This window comes from Ambystoma mexicanum, chromosome 1p (genome assembly GCF_040938575.1).
Source record: "Ambystoma mexicanum isolate Mex_15411 chromosome 1p, UKY_AmexF1_1, whole genome shotgun sequence".
Lineage (NCBI taxonomy): Eukaryota > Metazoa > Chordata > Amphibia > Caudata > Ambystomatidae > Ambystoma > Ambystoma mexicanum.
In genome coordinates, this window is record NC_090921.1 from 78675766 (window position 1) to 78703148 (window position 27383).

The following is a 27383-nucleotide window of genomic DNA, read 5'->3' on the forward strand; positions in this document are numbered from 1 at the left end:
TTGAACATGTTTGTGAGGATTGTCTTGGCTGCGTCGTAGTTGTTGTGATCTCCGCGGTCTGGGGTAGCGTTGAAAAGGCGCAGGGTAGCTGATCCGACATTGAGTAAAAGGAAAGTGCGCTTCTTCTTTGGTATGGTAATTTCTCTGGCATCAAGGTGCATTTCAAATTGTTGTAACCAGATTTCCCATCTGATGGCTGCTCCCGTGGTAAATGGGTCAAATGGCGGCATTAGCGCGGTTTGTGCTGGGTCCGGGTGGTCAGTAGTGAGGCTCTTCCTGATGGATGTGCTCGTGCTGGCCCTCACAGGGCTAGTTTCAGAGCTTGACATGTTGTTTTGGAGTTTCCGATTGTGAGGGTGGTTATGTGGGTTCACTTCACCGGTGTTTGCAACTCCCAGTGTCAACGTAAGTTGTCCTGAGCTTTCGCCTTTGACGTGAAAAACCCGTTTGGGTGTGTTAGAAGTCTTTTCCCTCTTGTCTTTAGTTAGGGGTGGTGTTGCAACGTTGTCTCATTGGACACAAACACGTTCAGGAATGCAGGACGCTTTCCCACGTTTCGTTGGGGAAGGTGCTGAAGGTGCTCTGTAGCGGTGCGTATCAACGTTTATACCGTTGGGGCACTTGTTAATGCAGCGCGTATCAATACGCGGCCTTCACGCGTGTCAATGCGCGCTATTTGGAGACGTTGGGGCACTTGATTTCTGACCTTATTGGGTGTGCCAGAGATGCGGTGGTCGACGCGCGCCCTCCCTGAATGGGCACTCCTGCTGCGCGTGTTACACGCGATCGGCCACATGTGGTCGGTCGGTGCACGTATGCTACGCGGCTGTCTTGCGCGGCATCTCACCGGGTGCTGGTGCTGTGTGTGTCTCGTGCGTCCCGCGACGCTGGTCCAGGCCAACACGCGGCTCTGTTTTCTGTTGCCGCCGTGCAGGCGGTACGGGCCAAACCGGTGCGCATCGGACCGCGTGGCTCCACTGATGTGCCGGGCTGATGGGGCGGCCACACGTGGCTCTCTCCTCTGCTTCCTCGTCGCCAGTGTGATGTCGGGCTGCTATTAGCAGGCAGTCCCGACATCCAAAGATAGGCCTTGATGGGCCGCAGATGGTGCTCAGCGTGTAGTGTGATGTCGGACTGCTATTAGCAGGCAGTCCCGACATCCAAAGATAGGCCTTGATGGGCCGCAGATGGTGCGCAGCGCGTAGGGCAAAGACAACACGACCACACGGTTAGAGTGCATAAACCCGGACTGGCGCGCTGACGCCAGTTCCGGTGATTCCTTTATTTTCCTCGTGTCACGTGGCCCGGAACTAACAGGGCACGTGACACCACATTTACTAGTGCCGTTGGATTTTGTCAAATACCTTCAATGAGTGGGTTGTCTTCCTGTGTAGTATTGTTGGAGCAATTGGATGTACCAGTGGAGATGTAGCTGAAAGAAACACTAAAAGTTAAACAAAAGCAGTGGAAATCCGATTGGATCAAGACGATGGAAGGTTAAAACCCATAATCGGTTTGCACAGATTTTGGTGATGAACAAATCACTAAATACAGTATTTGTTTATTATTTGTATCGCGCACCGAACCCTGAGGTAATTGGGCGCTGGAAACTTAAGTGTTACAGGAAGGTGTACAGAAATTTAGCAGTCAGGTAAACTCATAGTTACAGTTGGGTCGGGCAGAAATAAATTAGGCAAAACATATATACAAGTAAGTCAAGACAGATAAACAGGAAGACCAATAGTTACAGTTGGGTCTAATGTCAAATAATACAAGTGGGAGCAAGCAGAGCGGCAGACATGGTGAGGGGTAAAATGAAGTAGCAACATAGAGAGAAAGAGCCTCATCTGATGGGCTTATCGTTAAGACAATTTTTTAGTGCCTGATTTCCTAATAAAATGCCATAGCGCTTTTGACGCATGTAATTTCTAAGATTGCGTTTGAACTTATTCCCCACTAATGAGGTCCTGGGGGGCAGATAAAAACTAAAGAAAGGACAGAGAATTTGTCATTAATATTGGGATAGTAAGAAACATTGAAAGCCTGGTCCATTTACTCCTTGAATGTCAAGCACTGCAGTCACGCTGCCTACATTTATTTTTTGGGTCACTTGTTTAATGATTTTAGGCTCTTATTAAATGAAACTGTATGGCAAAAGAGTTTAACTGATAAGGCTAATGCTTGCCGATTTGCAGCATTGAGTTGCTTGGAGGACTTGTTCCCGCTCCCAGTTAATACTGAAGTATTGTCTATTTTTAAGACTGGCCCAACTAATGATGAATTTGATATATATGATTGTTTTATTTATTTCATGTCTTATCTCTAATTGGTTTTCATAATCAAAATGTGGGAGGGTTTTGCACAGCTCTCAACCATTTGTGTCACAAAGGCGGGTGAAAACACCCGATTTTGTTTTTGGCGGGTGAGAACCCATTGAAATGAATGGGCGTTCAGGAGGCTTGGCGGGTGAGCAGCTCTTTGGAAGGCGGGTGACACCCGCCAAAAGCATGTCATTTGAGAGCTATGATTTTGTATGTAGTACTTTGATCTTTCTTGGGACTGCGTAATTGCTTTTTCTGTTATTGTCACATTTGTGCACAATTCACAGGATTAACTATATCACAATAGATAAATAACAATAAATATTTGGACTTGTACGCGTGCGCACCAACTGCCTGGAGCCGAGCGCGGGAGCGAGTAGTAGGATACGGAGGCAGCGCGAGGCAACCAGCCAGTCACGTGCCCTGGCACTGCCGCTAGGCCCGGTGCGTACGCAGGCGCTTTGGCCCCTGGATGTGTGTTTTTGATGTGCGTCATCGCGTGGATTACGGAACTCCGTCTCGCACATGCGCAGTCGAGGACGTGACGGTGAGTGGCCGACATTTTCAAACCCGAGTCCAGCCTAGCATCCAGCGGCCTATTGTGGGTCACGCAGCTCGGAGGAGACGCGGCGGAGAAGGAAGATGGAAGACCGGCAGGCGCTGCGGATAGACTACGCGCACGGGACAGTGCCGGGCACCGCGTTCGTCATTGACGACCCCTTCCCTGTGACGCCATGCGGGCCACGCGTGCCATCCGGTGTGGGAGCCAGCGGTGGCACCGGCCTCTCCAGCACCGCCAACTACAGCAGCAGAGAAGACTTCGGCCTGCCTTCCCGGGGGGGCTGGGGGGAGCCCCCGCAACAGAGACTTTCGGCTCCGCGAATGCCGGAGCTCCCCTGGGGGGGTTCCCGCGACTGGACTATGCCGGCCCCGTCCACTCTCTTCCGCGAGAGTGGTCTCTTCAGTGGGGATGACGGGCCGGGCAGAAGGCCCAACGGAAGCTACATGCGACGGCCATCACACGGCCCGGGACCGGCGGGGCGTGGGGGGCGCCCCAGTATGGACATGGACAACGACGACAGCAGCTTTAGAGGGAGCCGTGGCCAGCGCCCTGGCGGTTACCGGGGCCGCGGCCCACCAGGGCAGCGAGGAGGGCCCGGTGGGCGAGGAGCAGGAGGGCCCGGTGGGCGAGGAGCAGGACGCGGCGGGGGCCCAGATGACTCAGAGAACACGTTCAGGCGGGGAGGGCCCCGCGGACAGCCGCCGCAGCGGGGAGGATTTGGCCGCGGTATGCGGGGAGACGCGGGAGGGCCGCTCCGGGAAAGCAGAGGTCGGTTGGCGCGGGGAGCCGATCACGAGGAGGCCCGCGACAAGAGCCGCGCGCCGGCTGTCACCCTGCAAGGGAAGCCCTTCACCCCGAAGCCGGTGAGCAAGCACGCCACCCCCGGCAAGATCCTGACCTCGCAGATCCCGCCTCTCCTCAAGCGGCCGCCCGTCAGCAAGTTCAGGAACCGCTTCCCCGGCAGCGACGAGAGCAGCACGTCCCCCTCGCCGCCGCCCAGGCCCCGCTCCCCGGCGCCCAAAAGCAACTCTTCCGCGGGCAAAGCTGCCCCGCAGGCCGCGGACGACAAGGACAGCGCTGCGCCCGACGCCCCATCCAAGACAAAGGTCCCCGACGCCAAGCCCGTGGCCGACGATGGGGCTATGAAGCCGCCACCGGAGAAAACTGCAGCAAGGACCCGCTCCCCGAGCAAGACCTCCACCTCCAAGGCCCGGTCCCCGAGCAAATCCTCCTCCAAGGCCCGGTCCCCCGGTAAATCCTCATCCAAGACACGATCCCCGGGCAGGAGGAGCTCTGCGGGCAGGACACGCTCCCCGGGCCGGAGGAGCTCCCGCACCCGATCCAGCTCCAAGAGCCGCTCCCGGCGCAGCCGCAGCAGGTCGCGGCACAGAAGCAGGCATCGCTCCCGCTCCCCACACAAGAGGCGCTCCCGCTCCCCACACAAGAGGCGCTCCCGCTCCCCGCACAAGAAGCGCTCCCGGTCCCGCTCCCCGCGGCCCTCCCGCTCGCCCTACCGGCCCTCGGCGCCGCTGCCTGGGCCGTCGGACGGCTTCGGCATCCGGGTGGTGGGCTTCCCGATCCCCTCGTCGGACCGCAACATCCAGGACGGCCTGTACCACGAGTTCAAGCGCTACGGCAAGATCATCTCGGTGGACATGCACGGCGTGGCCGAGGAGCGCTACGCGCTGATCTTCTACCAGCAGGAGAAGGAGCGCGAGGCGGCGCTCGTGGCCTTTAAGGACCACTGCTTCTTCGGGCGCTCGGTGCTGATGGAGCGCTGGGACCCGTCGGTGCCCTGGGAGATGCAGTTCCAGTCCTGGGACTACAACGCGTCGGTGCGCGACAGCGAGGGCCGCATCGACGAGCTGGACGCGCGCGCCACCAAGATCCTCTTCGTGGGCAACCTGGAGAAGACCCTGACCCGCGAGGACCTGAACACCGTCTTCTCGCGCTACGGCGAGATCCTGGGCATCGACCTCAAGAAGATGGTGGGCCTGCCCAACCGCTTCGCCTTCATCCAGTACGTGGACATCGCCAGCGTGTGCCGCGCCATCAAGGGCATGGACGGCGAGCTGCTGCGCAACACCCGCCTGCGCCTGGGCTTCGGCCGCTCCAAGCCCACCAACTGCGTCTGGGTGGACGGCCTGCCGGGCACCCTGACCGAGACGCAGCTCACCGCCCACTTCTCCGCCCACGGCACGGTGCTCAAGCTCTCCTTCGACCCCGAGAAGGGGGTCGCCCTGGTCTTCTTCAAGACCATCGAGCAGGCCGAGGCGGCCCTGCAGGAGGCCCGCGGCCAGACCGTGGCCGGCCAGCGCATCAAGGTGGACTTCGCCAACAGCCGCAGCCAGGCCGCCTTCTACCGCTTCGCGGAGCCGGGGCCCAACGATGGCATTGACGTGGAGCCGGAGCCGACGCCCACCGCAAACCAGGCCCTCAAGACCTCTGACATCGAAGCGGGCGACGTGCTGAGAAGGCTGCTGCTGGTGTAGCGCAGGCACCGCAATCCCCGCTCCCGAGCCAGAAGTACTGTGTCAGACAGCCAAGGGGCCCCAGGCGATGCTGGGTGGAAAGTTCCCTCTAGTTAAAGGTGGTCAGTCTAATGGGTGACCTGTTGCCTCAAAGCGCGGCATGTTGCATATTTCACGAACGTCGGCGGCCAGCAAGCCCCATGAGACTCCAGCGTGGCAAATACCTTCCAGCAGACCCGCCCCTTCTCTTGGGACTTGCAAGCTGTGCAGCTTAATATACACCTTTTTTTTTTTTGTTGCACGTTCATAGACTTCGCAAACGCACTTGCACGTGCCAGAAACAAGCCAGCTGATCCTGCACGTGTGTGCTCCATTATTCCATTCTTGGGTTCATGCCGGAAAGCAGAGCGGAAGAAGACTACGCTTAGAAGTGTTCGCTGATCAGCCTTGGGGAAATCGCCACCCTTCAAAAAGTCCGTCATCCTGGACATGCTACGCCTTTACTACCCAGTCCCAAGACTCGAACAATACAGGGCGAGGAGCGTTGGTTGTATCCTTTCTTACACGGGAATGGATTTTAAGAAAGAGGGTGAGCCTGCCGATGGAATGACCTTTTCTGAGTATTTGACACTTATGTGCTTAAGAAATATTTGTTTATGGCCAGGAAATGGGGCACTGTACAGTCTGGAAAGATTGTGTTGTAAAGATTACATTGGTTCATTTTTATATAAAACATTTCATTTGTTCTGGAGCATTTTAACGTTTGTTTCCCCCCACTGCAAACTGTAGTTGGTTATACCCAAATTGAAATCCTTTTTGGTTTGACAGGTGCCCCCTTTTCGCCATCTTAGTTTCTAGATGTCCAATCGGCATAGCGCGGCCAGTGTGGGGTATTTTTCTTAATCGTCTTCCTGGCTTGTCTGCCCGGGTCTGTTTCCCATCTTGTGATACAGAAGCTGCTGCGGGCCATTTAAATGCCCCGTAAGATGACACTTGACTGCATTTATTTGTGCTCTTCTAATGTGCTTCCCCGGCTGATGGGCCACATTGAATCTTTCTATGCTCTGCTCCTAAAGAGTTGTTTTTTCTGATTTGCATGAACGCCCCTCCCAACTTCGATAGAAGCCATCAATCCTAGAAATATCCTTGCATCACTTTTTTGGTAGGGACGAGCTTAATCGCCTTAACTATCACCGCCCCGTTATTTTGTGAAATCTAGTTTTGGCCTCCTTTAGTGGGCACACTTGTCCAACAGTCCCGTTTTCTTATAGGTCCTATAACACCTTAAGTTGTGGTTGTTACTTTACTCCTGTAGGATTCTTTGCCTCTTCGCGTGCCGTTGGTATTGTTAGCCTAACCTAGCAACTATATATATATATTCTCCTTTTAAATCCATCCATGGTATGGGGTTGTGCAGTGGCGACAGCAGTGCCACTAACCGGCATGTAAACCACACAAAGCTGGGTCCTCAAACGATCTCCTGTTTTTGTTTCCCAACGTTGGTCTGGGAGCATGGCTATAATTGCACAAGTGAGTGTGCCGGTGTTGCCAAGTATGATTGTGCAAACCCTTTGTTGGTATTGGCTGTGTTTCTGGAGTGTGAGGGACTGCCTGCGACACCTAACCAGGCGGATAAGCAAAAACACCCATGATCTCCCTACACACGTGCGCCGGGGTCTGTCATTTATCGAGCGAAAACATGTTTCAGTGCCAATGTTTGGTTTAATGTGGCCAGTACTCAGTATATTGTCATTCTGTAAGTACAAGTACTACTGTTATATGATGCAGCTTGGATAAAGAATACAATAAACGAGCCGCTCACCAAATGAAATGGCGTTCTCTGGGCTTGGTTGGACATTCCTTGTCCGTAATGAATACTAACAAACAATGTTGGCCAATTACTACATTCGACCTTTTTGCCTGTTGCTCTGGGATTGGCTCTTGCGTGTGTTACATTAGCAGACATACATATATTTAATGGGTTTACATCTGTGGAGGAGAATAGAAAAAAAAACGTAGACCGCTACACACATTGCCTATCTGCATTGTGAACCGTTTTAGTTCAGAGGGGTTGTGACTTGTATACGTTTAGCCTTGTGCCTCCTCCTGGTGTTCTATGACATAGGAATGTGACTATGGGTGAAGGTGGTACCCCGTGCAGCATATTCCACACTGGGAGCGGCTGCGCGCTGCCCTTTTATAGGGGGCTGGGGGTTCTAGAAAATGAACGCTCCTGCGCTCGGCTGTTTATCCCACTTCGTTCTGGCTGCCTGTTGGCAATATTTCTTATCAATCTTAAGGATTCCCTATGGCTGTTGCCACCGGGAAGGAGGCGACAGCCATGGGGAATCCGGCAGCCAGAACGACCCAGACATTCTACTCTTGCCTTTATAAAGACCGTTCGGGGTTGAATCCTCTTTTTAACGTGAAGACACAGCAACAACCTGTGCGAGACCCCTTTTTTTTTATAGTGGGACTAGGAGTATAGAAGTCCGCCGCACTTACCTGATAAGACCCATGGGTAGCATTCACCTGGTCCTTCTATTTCAGGAGCACCACGGACTGTGCTGGTGCACCCCGAGGGGAAATAACGTCGCATACTGACACCTGTCCTAGAGAGAACTACCGGAAAGGGGCACTCTTTTCACGGCACAAGCCCTACTCTTTGGGTATACTGCGCCGAGCTGAAGCTAACCGCCCCGTTGTAGACTAGCAAGTGCACTCCAGAGCTGTCTCGGGAGAATTTAAACCACCAATTGGAGGTCGCATGAAACGAGACAAACGGCCACTTCGCAGACTTGGAACAAACCAGGTAATCATGCACCCGCTCGCATCTAAATGTGTTTCTGTTAATGGATGGACTAAACGCAAGTGCCAATCTCTGAGCCACACGCAACGAATGTAGTAATTGTCCAGCGCTGCTCTTTAGTGTTCATTGCAACCAAGAAGCCAAGCCTAGAATGGAGCAAGCCATTGGCTTGGCGAAGCATTGGGCACGTGCGCCAAAGGCTACTCTGCGGATTTCACCTGGACGGCGTGTAACTTGTGTTCTTGACCCAAGTTGCATGATAAAGCGAGAGTAATTTCGGGATATAACGCAATATTCCGAGAGTACTGACGCAATTAAACGAAGCATTGGCGTCATTGATGCCTCTGAGCGCACGTTTGCGGGGAGATCGCGGGGCCGAAAGTGACTGGGTACACGAGACTCCTCCTTCAGGCGACCTCCCCTAGGCCTCGAGTGATGGGCGCTCTGGCCCTGCTTCCCGTGGTGACCCAGCTGGGAAGAACGCAGTGCGTGTTGTGCGGGATTATCTAAACGGTGTAGGTTTGGACACTTTCCCCCTCGTTATCTTTTAAATACTCTAGATGTCGGTTATTCCCGTTTATTGAATACAGCCTGTTTGACCAAACACAAATATCGGAAGCGGAGTTTGCGCCGGTGTGCTATCAGCAGTGGTAGTCGAACTGTAGGTTTGTGGCTGACATTTGTAGGGGCCATGTGCCGTGTCTTTTTTTTTTTTTTAGGGCGCATCATTACTGCACACACGCCCAGGCTCCTGCTAGTTCACCAGATAAAGGCGCCTCACTGGGCAAGGCAAGGTGGGGGTAATGCCAGCCTACACTTTATAGTATGGGGAGAGTGCGGGTTTTGTCTTCTTCCTCTCGAGGTTACTACGGCGGGGAGTATCTTGGCGTAAAACGCTACACCTCTGAAGCCCGCACTGGTTTGGGGAAGGCCCCGTTGTGCTCATCTTGACGTCTGCCCCGTTCTGGCTTTGGGCTACGGAGCCCATACCCGTCACTTGCATTCGCGTCTTCGGGATACTTTCGGTTGCAGTTTGTAGTGGTGCAACGCCCCCCCCCTCCCCCTCCAAATGGGGGTGGGGTGTATGCCCATTTCTGGGCCTTTCAATTCCATGCCCCATGCGACAGCATTGCTATCCTTTCCCCACTGTGACTACGGTTTCTGTCTTGCCCAGTAGTACACCTGTAAATATACATTGTGGACATTATGACAGTTTTCCTTGGGGTTGTTATAATACTACTGTAGTGGTGACAGTTACACACATGGCGTGTGGTTTGAAACCCCCACTCTATTTGTCATTGCGCAAACGCTACACAAACACCGTGTTAAGCGAATCATCTCTAGACCAGTACTAGTAACACACTGCTGCCTCCTGCTGACCCAATGCCCCTTCCCCATGACAGGCCTTCATGCCAGCCCTCCCAGGGTTCACAGACTTCTAACGCCATCTAGCGCTTTGAGGTAGGTGTAAACTTTTCTTGTTGCTACTCTTTCAGACCACCTTCGCTTTGGGACCTAACTGCATTAGCAGCACGGTATAGCCATGGGAAGGTTGCCTAATGTTTGCTGTCCACATACGATCAGTCCTTGGTGACTTACGGCGACCCACCCCCCGTTCACAAAGGCTCGCGAGTAATGCCTCCCTGCATACAAATAATGCTCCAGGATAGGGGCAGAGGACTTCAGCAACCCAGGCGTACATTGCACCATCTCAGAACGCACAGTTTAACAGGTAGTGTTTTTTGTGGGGCACACTTTTCACGGTTGCTACCTGGCCCTGTGGGTTTGGGCGGCGGGGGTCCCAAGAGCTGAATGCGATTACTCGCTGGGGCTATATCCATCCTGGGAGGTGGTCTTTAGGACCCGGAATGTTATTGTACTTTCTTATGATGGATTCCCCTTGTGTTTCGTTTTGGGGGTTGTCTCTGAGGAGCTGAAGGCGTGTTAACCAATACCTTTTGGGGGGTTGCCCAGAAGGTTGTACTTTAAAAAAAGTTTGGCTAGGCTGATGCTGCCAGTTAGAACATCCAGCTGGCCGTTTACGTGTATAGTGTATCTGCAGGAATGGCCATTTCTTGATGTCACCAGACACCTTGATTCGCTCATTTGTTCACAGGTATGTAATCAAATACACTTGTTTGCATTGCACCAGGCTTGTTTTGTTAATACCTCTTGAGGACGTGACCATCATTAATGTTTGGTGTGATTTGACGCCTGACTATTGTAGAAAAGGAGATGAAGCTTGCTTTTTTTTCAATACCAAGAATAAACCGTTTTCTCACTATATAAGAGCATGGCACATTCGTTCTGTTTTACGATATCCACCCTTCCTCATCCATTTCTTAAATTGGTGCATCGTCTTTGCAGTACATTTTATTTATTTAATCCTGCTTCACTTCAAGAAATGTGTGCTCTGCATGGGCAATCATGGTTATTTTCAAAGGTAAGTAAGTACATTTGCTGCCACTACGAGGTCGAGCTGCACTGTGCAGGCCGCTCCTTGGACTAATCCACTAAATGGGCTGGCCGAATGTTTCACAGCTGCAGTTATTCTGTGCTCTACTACCTGTGACATGAAGGCATAGTGGTGGGGGAATCGCACAAGGCAAAAATGGCACCGCTCAACACAGAATTGCACACCTGGACGCGTCCTGCATAACACTTGACTGCTTATATAACATGCACCCAGTATGCATAGCCATGGATGTCAAAATAGCAGCCGCACAACTACCATACCATCACCACACATACATTTTTGTCTACTGCCGTATACGTGTTTACTGCAACACCCTTATTGTTTTTTTTTGTAGGTTGCAGTCCATGCTGGATTCCACACTACCTTGCGGCACAACATCTGACCACTCATAAGTTCATATACATTGTTTGGGGGTTCTTATTTGAAACGCCATGGCTTCCCATTTTTTTTCTTCGTGTGTATGGTGTCTATACATGATCAGCTAAGCCAGGGATTGTTATTTTTATATTCGTTTTCCTCTGCGAGTCTGCCACATGTAGACTTGGAAAAGAAATGCATAGTCTGTGTGTGTGTGTACAGAAGAAATGTGTAGGGCCGCAACATAACTATCTGTTAGCCTAAGTTTAAGGAGTCATTAGTGGGACTTAATTTCTTTCCACGGGGAAGCTCTGAATCATTGATTAGAATGGTGCTGGCCTAATCCATGCTTCTGACCCGATTATCAAAACTATAGCTTCTTTTTGGAAGCACAGTAATAGTCCCCGTGCAGTCTCCTTTGTTGAGCTGCCCTCACGGGTCTCGTTAGGGAGGGTTCCTAATGTCCACATCACTTCCCAAGCTGAGGCGTGATGGGAATAATTAGCAGAGCCAGGCAAGATAACAAGTAGCCTTATTATTTTTTTAGGTGCTGCTTTCACCAACCAATATTGACAGAACACTTTGCTTTGTGTGTGAAAACGGAGGATTGTTTAGAACGAATACTGCTTTTTGTATAATGTATTGCTTGTTGCACGTCCACATGCAGCAATCGGTCTGCGTTTGCAAAGTGCTGTGCTCTTGATTGCGACTGCAAGTTGTTTTGTGCAGCCCATTGCAAATGCAAACTAACAAAATAAAGGGGCGGAAAAGAAATGTCGCTTCCCGCACAACAAGCGGGGTCAGCTGTGGCTCACGCGAGGAGCAAGAATCTCCTTCAGTTTAGCGCGCATGATCGGGTGTAAATGTTTCACTTTGAGCAACTTCAAACCCAGAAAATGACCCGAATCTTAAATTGCATGTGATTTTCCATTAAATGTGGGTTTGAGTGGGCAGTAGCATAGCACGTCTGCAGTCTCCAAGGGGAGCAGCTGAAATATGCATGCCCATGTCTGTGATTGGATGGCAAGCACAGGATGCCGATCTTTGGACGGGGTCGTAGCCCTCGCCTGTCCCTTGTAGCATTTTCTCGTCGTGAGTCTGGACTGTTGAATGGAGCGCTGGTTACTTGGAAATCGCCCAAGAGGAACGAATCCTTTGCTTGTAGGTGTGAGTTTAGTGCCACTACTAACCCAGAGGACGGTCACACCCGATTGTTCTTTGGTATCCAGCTCAAGAGCAAAGTGATCAGTGCTATATGGAGATCAGACTTGTGCTCGGAGTTGCACAGCCCTCGCCTTGCTGCACCACTCATCTGCTGAAAGGACATTCTGCCAGTTTTGAAGAAGTTTGCGATTGAGCTGTGATTGCAGAAGTCACTGTGGTGAGTAAATTGCACCAAATAACACAAGTTTGACAATTGCATACTGTTATGTGTACCATATGCCCAGTTCACTTATTTTTGTTGGTACTTCAGAAGATCTAAAAGCTGATTACGGGTAGTAAGTATTTCCTTTTACTGGTTTTTAGCTTCTCAAGCCACTTGCTCCACACAGCAATCTTCCCCCTTTTTTATTGTGTACATATCTTATAAAGACATTATTTCCAGTCCTTTAACCAATCCAAACACACAACAATGCAATCCATATACAAAAGCAAAGTTAAAATGTTGCCTGTCCTTCGAGAGGGACTGGGACTCCTGCAATACATCAAATATCACTTAAAGCAAACCATATAAAACATCCAATGAAAATCTGTCACTTAAGACTGGAACCCACAGTTGTTGCAGATCGGCAATTGTACCATTGTTGCAGTATTTCCTCAGGTAGCTTCCCACCCATCATTTTCGCGCCTTGAAACACCTGTGTATAGGCGCGTTACAAATGCCTTATCATATCTAAGCTTAGTGGCGCGTTGATTCCAATACACCCACCACATAGCTGCCATCCGGACACCCTTCAAGGAGGGCATATTGCATTTGATCGCTAAATGTGTCCATAGATATTTCCATATGGGTATGCCTCGAGATAATTGCCCTTAATAAATACCAAAAATGCCATGGTTTTGGTTGCGAGCACCAGTCTCCATCCTGTGTGTGCAATACTCGGCATAGAGTTAAAACTCCCCACTGTCAATATTCTTTCCTCGCCGCACTGCAGAAGACTGATTAATACGCCCTGTCTAAGGGACATTCAAGGAGCATACGCAAACCCAAAGACGATGTAAAAATGAGTCCTTCTGCTGTAAGAGCCTCTCTGTATTACCACTGTCTACAGACTGTTTGCCTTGCTGCAAAGTTAAATATTCCTGGCAGAGTAGGGCTTAAGTTGGCTAACTTCCATACTTGCTGCCCCATATGTCATTTCTTCTTTCCCACTCACTATCCAGGGCGTTTATTTAGCCCATATTTTTTACTTCGTCAAACATTGTTTAAAGACGGCCAATTTTTCTTTTGATCCGAGTTGCGCTACAATAGATTGCCTCCTACAGTCCACAATTCCGTGCAGTACTGTGAATGAGGCCAACCATTCTGACTCCAGCAATGTGGACAATTGGCATATTTTTTTCAAGAAGACTGAACATTTGGACTTGAAACCACTACGTTTACCACGTATGTTTCTTATTTTTTTTTTAAAGTCTTGTGTAGCTTGAGTGTGTGACCCTTTTAATACAAGTGTTGATTCTCTTCTCACTGCAATACCAAATCCATCTTTATATTTTCAGGTTGACCATGGACCGGAAAACAATGAGGCTCTCGGTTCTTGACCACAAATCGTTCGCTTGACCTGATGGCGGTGTATCCTTGATGGTTCAGCTGCTGCACAGCATTGCCAGTTCCTGGCACAGTGATTGCACTAAAACTTGCAGTAAGTTGAACAAAATCCAAATTACTTCCAGTTGCAACTGCAAGAGAATGTCTACCCTCTGCTGGTTTTCTTCCTTACCATCGAAGTGCTATACACAGAATTGCTCCCAAATCCCCCACTGCACTCGTAGGCAGTCTGTCTTGAAACCTCTGATTTGCCCACTCCAGTAGGTCTTTTTGCACCACACATGTATTCTATTCATCTTTGTGGCAATGCAGTACTCTGCAGTAGCGCAGTCTCTCACCAAGTACTCTAGCAGTAGCTCTGCTCTTTTTAAAGCATTGTTCCTTGCACCGACAATTGGCTCCTGAAATAACTTTCTCTGCACATTTGTTTCCTGTTATGGTAACGCGCTTATTCATGATCCAAGCGGGTGGGCACATTGGGGTGTAGGGGGTAAGACAACTGCCGCTCCGAGCCCTTGAAATTCTGAGACAATATTCTGCACAGGCAGAGTAAGTGCATATAATATATTTACCATTTGAGACACAGCAAATGGGCCTGAAGGGCGATTCCGCAATTTTACCAAGTGTTTAGTACATTTATTTGTATAGCGCAACCCTAGGGTATCTGGGCGCATTAAATTTGGAACCTAACACAGGTTACACATACAGGGCAGAATGTGAGAGAATGGTTACAAGTGATGTATACATACATTATGAAGACCAGGTTACAGAGTGGTCATAGCAAAATGTCAACACATGTTACAGATACAGTATGTTACAGATATAGTAATTGGAGTAGGCAAGACAGGCCATTCTAGTCTGGCTGCAGAGATGGCGAGTCTGAGATGTGAAGGATTAGCATTGTTTAGTGAAAAGCAAATCCTTCACCTCGGCTTTAAAAGACCAAAAACGAAGATTCTGCTCTGTCTGTGGGGAGCGAGTTCCAGCACTTTGCTGCTAGCACAGGGACGCTCGCTCCACCAGCTGTTTTCAGGTTGTACTTGTCAATGTTCAGTTGGTGTAAATATGGGGCTCTGGTAGAGCACTGTCCTGAGAATTTGTCAGATGGGTATTGGGGTGCGTCAGGCATGGGCATTTGTGAGTGACACGGGTACGTAGTTTAATTTGATTACTCAATGGCTTCCAATATGCAATTTCTGAAGGTGTGGGTGGTAGGTTTAGGGTGCATCAAAGGGCATTGTTCTGGAGAACTTGTAATCTTTTCAGGTTGCGATTAGTGGAGCTGAGAAATAATGGATTGGGGTAATCCAGCCGTGGAGAGGTCTTTGGTCAGGATTTGATGATCAACCAGGTCGAAGGCTGCAGAAAAATCCAACCGGAGCAAGATGCCCAGCTTGCCCTGGTCTTTAGCTTCATCCATTTTGATTTTTGTGTCCAGGAGGGCCGTTTCAGTCCCATGCTTGGGCCTAAAGCCGGATTGTCGCAGACCTAGGAGGCTGTTGTCTTCCAAATATTTGGCGATATGCCACACTGTCTTGTATCTCCAGGAAAAATGGGACATTCGTAATGTCTGTAGTAAGTCGCTATGTTGGTGTCTAGATTGGGTTTTTTGAGTAGCGGCATGACCCATGCTACTTTGAGGTTGTTAAAGGAGGATTTAATCAAGGTAGTAATAAAGGGTGCTAGATCTTTAGCACCATCCTTGATAACTGAAGCTGGGCATGAGTCACCTTGACCATTAGAAGGTTTGAGTCTTGCAATTATATTTACTACTTCGTCCGCACTGACTGGGGAGAAGTGGAAAGGGGGACAAGATGGTCGAAGAGAGCTGGGCACGGTATGTGAGTGGGCTTTAGGAGTGAGGCTTGCCTTAGGCTTGCTGGAGAGCTATTTTGTTAAGGCTTGTTGGATGTTGTCCCAAGCTTTGTCCTTAATGCAGTCATCAGTGGGCGGTGCCAGGGATTCCAATCTGAAGATCGAGAAAAGTTCTTTAGTACCAGATTTAGCATTCTGAATTCTGGTATTGAATATCTCCTTTTTTGTGTTGGTAATGGCAGCTTTGTATGTAGCAGCTGCGATGGGGAACCTTTCCTTGGTGGGAGAGGGGGGCTTTTCTCCAGCTAGCTTACAACGTTCTTTTGAGATTAGGTAGCACTTGTAGTTCTGCAGAGAACCATTTGTTTGGGTGGGCGGTCGGTTTAGCCTTTCTCAATTTTAGTGGTGCGATTTCGGTTTAGGGCTTGTTCCAGGGTGACATAGAGGTCAACCAGGGAGGCTGGTCTCAGGTTCTCTAGGGTTATATTACGTTTGTTCCTAGACAAAACTTGTGGTGCAGTGTGCTATGGTGAGTATCTTTAGGTATGGTGAAGATATGTTATTTTGGGTTGAAGACAAGGGAACAGACGCACACTATCTTCAGATGCAGTATTCGGATCGTGCAACACTGAATACTGGGACACGTTGCTCGCACACCCTTTCACAATGCTCTGCGCTGGTGGTCTGTTCCCACCAGCTTCTTCATGGTGCACCATTCCAACCTCTTGTATATCAAATTATGGTCACAGGAACACATCTTTGCATGACTGGAGAGCATGCCCTGGTAGCTACGATGCCAGTCGTCGCCATCTGAAAAACTGTTGTCCATTCGTGTTCTCCTAAATCGAGCAGTGTTCTGGGCACTGAGTCCTTTAGTCCCCTTTTCCAGGGGAATGTGGTTTGTGTCTCCCCATGGACAACACTACCACTGTGTTTTATGTATGGGAGCAAGGTGGCACCCTATCGCTCCTCAGTGGAAGCACAGTCCTTCCTGGATGTAGGCCCTGGCATAAGGAATATTCCTGTACCACTCGCCACCCCCTTTCCTCCCAGGCATCCATAATTTGCCTGCCTTCTGCTTCCACAGGGATCCTCCCACCAGCTTCAGCACATCTTTCAGACGTGAGTGTTGGTGCTAGACCACCACCAAGGGAAACACAGAATGCACTCATCAGCAGTTTCCTCCAAGTTGGAATCTTTTCTCCAACATGGGGTCTGGCACGGATTCACATGCTCATTCCCTGTCGTCGGGTTGGGAATCCTCGGTAAAAGAAAACTGTTTCGTTTGTAAACTCTCATTCTCCTGAGCTCTGGGTCATACTGCCCCCAGCCAATGACTACCCTCTACCTAAGCCCCTCCTCTGGGAGCCATCTTCAGATTTTTACTGCACTTTAAAGTGAGTCCTCGCCTTTTTGCTCGTACCGCTTAGTGTTTTTTGCTTTTTGTTTGTGCTAGAGAATTCTATTTTTGTCAATCAGGCCCTTGTGCTCCATCGTCCATCCTTCCGATTGACAGTGACCTGTTTTTTCTGCATCTTTCATCGCTCCTCAAGGGTTAAAATGGTCAAGTGTTCTTGGAAGCTTCCAGAAGTCTTCAGGCCTACACCGCACTGGATCATGTCATAGAAGGACCGAGCTTCCCTCTTCAAGCTGTGCATCAGCTGCGGTTTGCAGAATGTTTTTTTCGGCTGACGAACATTCACAGTGCCTGTATGTCTACACCCGGCGCATAAAGAATGTGAGATATGCCATGGCTTCACCAAGCGCACGGTGGATCGACTCATCCGGTTGGCGGTTTGGCACAATACCGGGGCCTCTACCCCAGCTGATTCGCAGGGGCATGCCTCATCCAGCCAACTTGAGTGGGCTGCCAAGTCCTTTGAGGGTGCCCGATCTGTGCAGGCCCAACACACAGCCAAGCAGTGCAAGTCTGCTTCTGTCAGGGCTGCTCCAGCGAGTCCCTCAATGGTCAGGGCGCGTTAATCGTCTACATCGGCCTCGATCTCCAGCTCTTAATCCAAGCGTAAGTCAGCTTCTCCAGGGAAGCTGCGGGAAATGCTAGATAAGGCCAAACAGGGTAAGGTGTCCGAACCACCCTTGAAGAAGAAGGCTAAGCAGGACACGGGGTCCGGGCTACCCGTGAAGGTCAAAATGGCTCGGCCAATTCTCATCCTCCTCGCTTAAGTTGGTGATGTCGATAACACCCCGGAGAAGAGTATGCCGGACCTCAGCACGGGACCGACCCCTTAGGACCTGAAAAAAGGGGGAGAGGGTGAACATCGACCCTGTTCCCCAGGTGCCTCGTAGGGATTTGTTGCAGGACATCCTCGCGACACTCCACACGCTGGTCCCAGAGATTCAGCAGAGATTGCAGACGGCTCCACCGTTGACACCTGGGCGGGGACGGGCACAATGATGGCGCATGGCTTGGAGACCCTGCATCACCAGCGCTGCGAGTCTCTCCACCAGGCGAGGTGGGATCTTTTCATTCTGATTAGAACAAAGGTCATTGAAAGTTTCCAGCGTTTCTTCCAAGGGAAGCATTACCAGTTCAGGGCTCTTCCCTTCGGATTAGTCGGCACCCAGCGTCTTCACCAAGTGCTTGGCGCCGGTGGTGGCCCATCTACGACTGCAAGGGATCCATGTGTACCTTTACCTGGATGACTGGCTCATCTGTGCCAGGTCAAAGGACCTTACTGCCGACCACATGGAAAGGACCGTCCGGCTGGGTTTCTCTGAATTATGCAAAGTCCTGCTTGACTCCATTGCGGGACGGACTGTTCCTGGGATCCAGGTTCAACATGTGTCATGCCTGGTGGCACTGAAGATTGCCACGGTAGATCCCATAAAGGCTCTACTCAGCATGATGTCGTCATGCATATACCTGATTTGTCTCTGCTGGCTGCGGATGCGACTGCTGCAGGAATTCCTCTACGCCCGTTGGCTCCATGTGTCTGGGAGCTTCCAGGTCATGCTCACGCTTCACGATGAGTTCCGTTGAGTGATGGTGGGGAGTGCACTCCAATATCTCCGGCGGCATGCACGGATTTCCAGAGACCACCGATACCAAGACGGACACTTCCCTGGAAGGATGGGGAGCCCACACCGGACGTCTTCGACACAGGAGGCTTGTGGCTGCCGGAGGAGAAGACGCTACAAGTGTACTGGAACTACAGGCAGTGTTTTGTGCTCTCCGGTTGTTTTACCACCCCTCAAGGGCAAGGTGGTGAGGGTCTTCACGGCCAATACCACCACATTGTATTACAACTGGAAACGGGGGTGCTATATTCCCAGCGCTCCAAGGAGGCGCAGGACTTGTGGTACTGGGCCATCGCCCGGGGATGTTCCTCATTGTTTACCTGGGAGGGGTAAAGAACAGTCGCCAACTCCCTCAGCAGGGAGCTGTGCTCTTGCCATGCTACGAGTGGGAGCTTTGGCAGGATCAAGTGGACAACCTTTTCTTCAAATGGAGCAATTCCCAGATCGACCCATTTGCGGCTAACACCAAGTTCTGGAAGTTCACCAGCAGATTCTCCCCAGGGAGCATGGGGGGGGACGCATTCTCATTCCCTTGCGATGGCCGGTTTCTATGTGTTCCCTCTGTTGCCGCTGCTACTTCTGAGTAATCAGTCAACTCAGACAGTACCGGTTCACGCCAGCATGGCCGAGGCAGATCTAGTACCTGGAGCTTCTCAGCATGTCGGCGTCACCTTCAGTCAAGTTGCCAGTGGTCACAGATCTCTCGCCAGGGAAGGAGGCACAATTCTTCACCATATTCCAGGGTCTCTAATGTTGCAGGAGCCATGCCTTCAGGTTCAGAGTTCGGTGGCTATCTTCCGGCGGATTGCAGGGATGTACTTGCCAAGCCAGGGCGGTCAATGTTTAAGTGCTACAGACACAAATGGAATCGCTTAGCTACGTGGTGTCGGTCGCAGAAGATTAACCCTCTCAGGGTCATGGTCCCTCTATTTACTGTGATTTGCCAAATCCAGGACTGTCTTGGCTGTAGGCGCACCGTCTAGCCAAAGATTTCATTGAGTGACTGTTCGCTCGTTCCCGCCGGTGAAAGATCCGGCCCCGACGTGGGAACTCGAAGTGGTGTCATGGGAGACTGCGTTTGTCGTGGCTATCACCACTGCGCGACGATTGGATGAGATCCAGGCCCTGTCATGCAAGCAGCCCTACTTGACTTTCTACAAGACTAGGGTGGTGCTACGGACGCACCACTCCTTCATGCCCAAAGTGCCGTAAGAATTTCATCTCAACTAGGCTGTATTACCTGTTTTTTCCCCCCCCCCGACTCTTTCGTTGCCAGCTGAAAGGACTTTGCATTCGCTGCATGTGGCTAGAGCGCTGATGTTTCATGTGGCCTGCACACAGTTTCTGGACAACCTCAACTTTGTGTACTTGGGTCAAGTGAACCATGGAAGGCCCTGTCCAAGGCTTCCATTTCCAGGTGGCTCTCCAGCCGATCACTCACTGTCACTGGTTGGCAAACTGACCATTGCCTGGCTGTCCCTACCAAAGCAATCATTGCTATGACGTTCCTCTCTAGTGTGCACCTGCTGGACGTTTGCAGGGTTGCCACGTGGAGGTAGACACACACCTTCACAAGATTCTACTGCGTTGACTGGGATGCCAGAGAGTAGTTCAGGGTCAGCCAAGCAGTAAAGGTGAGCCTGTTCCGGGGATACGAGTGATTGCTTCTCTTGAGCCTTGACACCTCCTGTGGTTGTGCGTGTATTTACTGATAAGTATTCTTTATTCATGTGTGAATCCATGCACGGCCCCATGCTAGAGAAGGAATAAGTTACTTACCTGTAACTGTTCTCAGCATGGGTTTGGCATGGATACACATGTGAACCATCCCTCCTGCTTCTGTGACTCTTCTTGATCATGCTGCCACTTTATGTGCTACTAAATCTAAAGATGGCTGCCAGAAGGGCTTAGGAAGAGGGCACTTATTGGCTTGGGGCATTATGACCCAGAAGTCAGTGATTGGTTTATAGGAGAAAGACAATTTGTAAAACTTTTTTTTTTTTAATTTTATTTTTTTAACGCAAGTATTCCCAGCCTGATGATGGAATATTTATAAGCTTGTGAATCCAGACCCATGCTGGAGAACAAAAGTTACAGGTAAGTAACTTGTTCATCTCTGCCCAGGAACATCAGGAGGATATCTTGGATGTCCCAGATGACCAACACAGGAAGACACCTATAAGGACATTAATAATCCCTTTGCAGAAGACGCAGCTGATCAGGACCCAGACGGATCAAGATCAGGTGGGGGAATCGGGGCCCTTGGCTATCACTTAAACATACCCCTGACCCAGACCTCTGTCTAGATCCCCCTTCACCTCCACAGAGCGAGTCATCACCTGTTGACGACCAGATGTTCAATGTTATTTTGAAGAGCAGACAATCATTTCCAGATAGCAACACATTAGGCAGCTCAAGATTTTGAGGCTATCCTGAAGGAGAAGCCTCAGATGAGTTAACCTATTCCCTTACTGAACTCTACAAAAAGGTGCCTGGCCCCCCTGAAACCCCCCCCCCCCTTATCGCCGTCCCTCACACGGGCATTTATTCTGCCCAGCACCTTCTGACCCCCCCCTCTTTATAAGGGGTCATGCTACACTGGACTCCATGGTGGTTATTACTACTCGGAGGGCCAGGGTCCACTGTCCTCGGTGGAAGCACCTCCCGACAAGGGCTGTAAAAATGTTATGCTCTGGGTGAACGTGTCACTGCCTCTGCGGCCTACTCTACTAGGATTGCAAACAATACCGCTCTCTGGCAAGTCTGAGATGTCCAGTGGCGCCTAGTCCAGGATGGCCATCGAGATGTCCCAGAGCCCACCCGAGGCGGTTGTGGCTGAGGGCAGACAGGTTATCCATAACATTGAACCCTCTGGACTATGCACTCTATCCCAGAGGACCTTACTTAAAGACATGCCTGGTTGAAGAAATATGGCTTTAAACCTGAAACTCGGGCCTCACTTATAGTTGAGGACTTCAACCTTTTTGGAAAGGCTGTTGAGGTGTGTAGACTGTGGGGGAAAAAAAAGCACAAACTGAAGTCTCTCAGCCAGATCACAGCTAAACCCTACCACCAGTGTGTAACTAACTCACGCCAGTCTTTTTTTAAAATTTATTTATTTTTTTTGGCATTCTTTTTCCCGCTCTCCCCATGGACAATACGGCTCAGGGAATTCTAATAACAGCCAATATCAAAAAAGAGGCCGTAGCATAGGCAGGGCCTCTACTACTAGAGGACCCCCCCCCTCCAGGCAATCCCCAGGCCTCCACCTCAAAGTGACTGGCTGGTTCGCATCCCCTCCTATGCTAGTCTTGTCATTCATCCACACCTGGGAGGGGATCACATCAGACCATTGGGTGTTAAAGACCGTTGCCCACGCCTACTGCATGAGTTTCACCGGCCACCTCAATACTACCCACCAAAAAGCAGAAGCATGTTGCCGGAACACCTGCACTTCCAGCAGGAAGTTCAGGTCCTTCTGGAAAAGGGTGCTGTAGAAGTTGTCCCCATTCTCCAGGTAAACCAGGGTATCCGTGTACTTTCTTGTACCCAAAAAGGATCTCACCATGCACCCTGTTCTAGACCTGTGCCCAGTGAACAGGTTGTTACTTAGCATTTACATAGCGCCTTATGTACCATTGGCATAGTCTCAAGGCGCTGGTAGATTAAACGCTCTCGGGAACCAAAGTTCAAGTCAGTAGAGAGTGAAAGGTGCGTGTGAGCACCGTATGTGTGCGCAGCTGGTATGGCATTTGTGCAATAGCTGCTTCTTAGCGTTCGGTGTGGTGGTTGAGGGGGTCACGAGTATGTGTTCGCTCTGGCAGGTTTTATCCAGACCGATTCTGGCTGGGTTAGACCGGAGGAACGCCTGGCTGGAGGGTGTGTAACCATAGTGTTTAGTTAGAGTGACAGAGTATGAGGCGGATGTTGGTATGAGAACAGCTATACCGAATGGTGTCATAGTATCTGTGTTCTAGTTGAATGGTGGTGTTAAGAAGAGTAAGCGTGGTGATGGGATATGATGGTTTACATGCTCTTTCAAACATTCTATGCACTCCAAACCATTCCATGTATGTTGCGTAGTTCTATGCGCTCCCGTCCGCTCCACGCCATCCCCATACTACACCAGTACCATCGCATACGTCACCCGTTCCGTCGGCTGGCGCTTGTCCGCTCTACGCGCTTTAACCACTCTACCAATTTCATCCGCTCTACTCACTTCGTTCATTTTTCATGTATTATGGGGTTCAGGCCATGTCACTTGCTATATGCACTGGATCCGTTCCGTGTTCTCCGTTTCATGCACTACATCCGTCTCATGTACTTGAATCGTCTATTCTGTGCTTTCCATTTATGCCATGCACTAATACATTCCATGTCATCTGTCTGTATTCGTTTTTCAATCGTCTTCTCATTATTCATTTTGTTCATTGCATATCATTACATCCATTTTATTAATTTAAACCGCAATTACTGTTTTCAGTTCGAATTCTTTTTATCCATTTCACTGCTTTGCTCTACTTTCCTCATTCTACTGTTTGTCCTTTTTAGTTAACATTAGTAGTTCTTAGTTGTCGCTTTCTCGCATTGGATGTCTTATTTTTATTCAAGATCCTAGTAGTTTGAGTTGGAGTCGTTGCGATGCTGTTATTCAGTTTGAGTACAGGGTTGGTTTTAGGGGAAGAGCCAAGTTTTCAGTAATTTGCGGAAAGACTTTAGATCTTCAGTTAGGCGGATGTGGGGTGAGAGTGCGTTCCACAGCGTGGGGGCCAAGGCTGAGAATGATACACTTAACCTGACTGAGTTTGTTTTGGGTATGACTAGGAGGCCAGCTGAGCTAGATCTTAGAGTACGTGGACGGTGATGGGGTTTTAGCTTCTCTTGAAGATATTGAGGTCCGGTTTTATGCATTGCTCGGTGAGAAATGCATAAGGTTTTGAGGGTCACCCTTCGGGCAACCGGAAGCCAGTGCAGAGTTTTGAGGGCTGGGGAGATGTGGTCTCTCGGGCCGAGCGCTAGTAGCAGTTTGGCTGCCGCGTTTTGTGCCCTTTGTGTTTATTCAGTTGGTAAGCGTGGACTCCGAGGTAGAGTGGGTTAGCGTAGTCCAGTCTTGATATAACAATTGATTGGACTGCAGAGAGTCTGTTGGGGAAAGGAGAGGTATGGAAAGATGCGCCTAAGAGTTTTCAGGTGGTAGTGGCAGGACTTTGAGACGTTGTTGACTTGGCGCGAGTGTGTTAGGTCAGAGTCAAGGGTGCATCCAAGGTTTTTTACTGACTTAGAGGGTTGGTTAATTTCCCGTGGCAGATGGCCAGGGTAGTGGGTGTGGAAGAAGTTCAGAGTTGCCACATACCATGATTTCGGTTTTGGGGGTTTAGCAAGAGGTGGTTTCTGGTCATCCAGAACTCTGTCAAGGAGGCAGGAAGCGAGGTCAGGACGGCTGTTGGGTTTTGAGTTCAGGAGTTTTAGGATTAGTTGAGTCATCAGTGTAGTTGTAACACAGGATGTTGTGTGACCGAATTATTGGTGGGAGGGTGATTGAACAGGAGGGCAGATAGGCATGCTCCTTGTCGAACTCCCGTGTCAACTGGTCGGGCTTGGGAGGAATAGGTGGAGAGTAGCGTTATTTGGTACCTATCTTTGAGGAACAAAGCTATCCATTTGAGAGCGGTTCCATGAATTCCTAGGGAGTGGAGGCGGTCAGGGAGGATTGATTGAGTGATTGATTGTGTCGAAGGCGGCTGATGGGTCGAGAAGGATTAATGCAGTGCATCCCGCAGAGTCTTGTGTGATTTTAAGGTCATCCCAGATTGAGGTTAGGGTGGTTTCAGTTCTGTGTCGGGCTCTGAAACCTGATTGTGCGGGGTCTAGGAGATTGTTGGTTTCGATAAAGGCTTTTAGTTGGGAGTAGGCGGTTCGGCCAATGAGTTTGGCAAGGAACCTGGTGTTTGAGATGGGGCAGTAGTTTTTGGGCTCGACTCGAGGGAAGGTTTTTTATTAGTGGTCTGACATGAACCGTTTTGTATGCGTCGGGGGTGGGGGGGGGAGGGGGTACCCGACCAAAGGGAGTCATTTATGATGGATCTTACGTGTTCTCCTGCACAGGTAGAGGCAAACATTTCTGTGAGGGTTGTGGCCGGGCAAGGGTCTAGCGGAGAGCCGGGTGGTAAGTTTGAGAAATTGGTTCTGGTGATATTGGACTAAAGGAGTTGAACGTTGGTTGCGTAGTGGTCGCAGGCGGTGGGTTGGCCGGTATGAGACAAGGGTTGTCTGGTGGATGTAAGAGCCAGTTTGGTGGTTAGTGTTTGTTCTTTCGAGAGCCGTGGCGTAAAAGTGGGAGAGAGTCGCACATCGGTTGTGAGGGGGTCGGGACAGTGGTAATGCATGATGGTTTGGTGAATTCGGTGATGATTTTGTGAAATTCTTTGGTGGGGTTTTTGCAGTTTAGGATTCGGGAGTTGTAGTGGAGTTTTTTTTGCTTTCCGGATTTCGGCCTTGTACTGATGAAGGTGCCGGGTCAAGGTGGTTCTGCTCTCTTGGGTTTTGTCTTTCCGCCATTTCAGTTCTAGGTATTTATATAGTTTAGTGGTCTTCAAGTCAGGTGTGAACCATCTAGGGAATAGGCCACAGCGGGCTGATGGTTTGCAGGAGGGTTTGAGCCGCATTCGTGTTGTTGAGCCATGTGTCAAAGGCGTTGGGGGGGGGGGGGGGGGGGGTTGTTTTTTGAGTTGGCAGGTAGGTGGAGGAGTGCGTCGGCTAGGTCAGGAAGTAATTAGTTTTTCTAGCATTTGCATGAATTCAGAGGTTCAGGTTTGAGTACGGGAAGCGGGTCGGGTGAGCGAATGGCGAACGCAACAATGAAGTGATCAGACCAGATGATAGGGGTCAGGGTTTAGATGTATCCGGTTGTGGGAGCTGAAGATGGCATCAAGAGTGTCCTTTATAGTGAGTCGGGCTGTTTATGTGGGGTTGGAGCTTAATCGCGTCTAGACCATCAACCAGGGAGTGTCATAGGGTTGGTGGGGATGTCGAGCCATATGTTGAAATCTCCCAGAAGGGTGAGGTTGGGATGGTTTAGTTGAAGGGCGACGATGGAGTCGCAGAAGTTGTTTGAGAATCGTCTATCGTTGCCAGGGGGTCTGTAGATTATTAGGAAGCTGTGTGAGAACGACGGGGAAAGAGCTAGTTTAACGAGGAGTGATTCGCAGGAAGGAATGGAAGGTTGGTGGTTTGTGGCGTGGAAGTGAGATTTGAAGACTAATGCTATTTCACCCTCTAGAGGGACGGTTCAGTGGGATGAGGGAGTAGTCGGGTGGGGGGGGGGGGCTTCATTGGCTGTGTGGGCGAAGTTGTCGGAGAACCAAGTTTCGGTGATGAAAACCAGGTCTGATTGGTCAGAGGCGAGGAGGTCAAAGATGCTGTTTGTTTTTTTGCTACGGATCGGGCATTAAATAGGATGCAATTTACTTCAGTAGGTGAGGTTGGTGTTGGAGCTGCAGCGATGTCAAACCTCACATTCGGGCAGTAATTCTACTGCTGCAGCACAGATTACATGGCCACCTTGGATATGAAAGATGCATACTTTCAAGGTTGCCAGCGCACAAAGTATCTCGGGTACATGAGAGGACACCCACTATCAGTTCAAGGTTCTCCCCTTCTGCATTGCTTCAGCGCCCCAGGTAGTCGCGAGGGTACTGGCGGTAGTAGCTGCGCAGGCAAGGCTGTCCATCCCAGGCTATCCATACCTCAATGTCTGGTATTAATGGGGGATTCGTACAGAACATACTACCTACTACTACTACCTACTACTACCCAGAAGACGGTGGTTCTTGGGTATCAACCGGAAAAAATCCATTCTGAACCCCATCAAGTTAAACCGTTTCTAAGTGCTCTAATTTGGACCAAAGACAGCCCAGTCTTTCCCCCTGAGATCCCTCACTATGTAGCCCGTCAACAGGTGACTACGCAAAGCCATGCAAATGTTGGCGATGGCTTCCTGCGTCTACCTAGTTCAACACTCGTCTGTGCATGCACCCCATGCAAGAGTGACTTTCGAGCCAATGGAGTCTGGCCAGTGGGACGATCTAGTGGCTGTCTTGGCAGCCCTTGTTCAGTCTCTGCAGTGGTGGTCCAGGGAAAACCATCTGCAGGGCAAAACCTTCACCATCCCCCGCAGTAGAAGCCATCCTCACCAGATGCATCCCTGACTGGGGGTGGGGGGGACGGGGGCTGTCACCTACAACAGACGGCATGTGGTCCTCAGCGGTAGCATCCAATCACATCAACCTGTTGTAACTGCTAGCGGTGTTCAAGGCCCTGAAGGCCTATCGGACACACCTCCGGGGGAAAACAGTTCTAGTATTCACGGACAGTACTATGGCCGTGTATTAATTAACCAACACAATGGGGCTTCCCAGAGACATACTTGTCTGCAGATGCCATCATCGTGAAATCCCTCCTCCTGACTGCGTTCCACTGTGATAAACTTGCGCTGACCCCTGCCACAGACAACCCTCGCCATATTAACAAACTTGGGCTTCTCTCAAATCCTCAATCACTGCTGTCTATTTGGGCATTCATCCGTTTGCTACTGCGTTCAGGAATTGGGTGTCTCTCAAACTGCTCGTGTGGGTGGTTTTTCCCAATGCGCATGTGTCTCAAATCTCTATTTTGCTGCCATCTCATATTTCTGTTTGCTGCTGCTGCTGTCTCATAGGTGTCTATGCATCTTCTGTTATCTCAGACTTGGGTGTTTCACGCTAT

At 50.3% G+C, this 27383-nt stretch overlaps 1 protein-coding gene across 4 annotated transcripts in view; it reads left to right on the forward strand.

Moving 5' to 3' along the window:
* The first annotated feature begins 2840 nt into the window (after positions 1-2840).
* LOC138566306 (protein split ends-like) overlaps positions 2841-27383 on the forward strand; it is a 55904-nt gene continuing 31361 nt past the window's right edge. Inside the window, exons 1-3 of one of the 4 annotated variants that reach the window (XM_069643433.1) lie at positions 2841-5943; positions 10974-13604; positions 13718-13860. In XM_069643433.1, coding sequence (XP_069499534.1) covers positions 2964-5375 — 2412 coding nt within the window. In that variant the 5' untranslated portion in view covers positions 2841-2963 and the 3' untranslated portion in view covers positions 5376-5943; positions 10974-13604; positions 13718-13860. Of the gene's footprint in view, positions 5944-10973; positions 13861-27383 lie in introns of all 4 variants that reach the window. The other 3 variants (XM_069643444.1, XM_069643417.1, XM_069643424.1) reach the window with 3 other exon arrangements.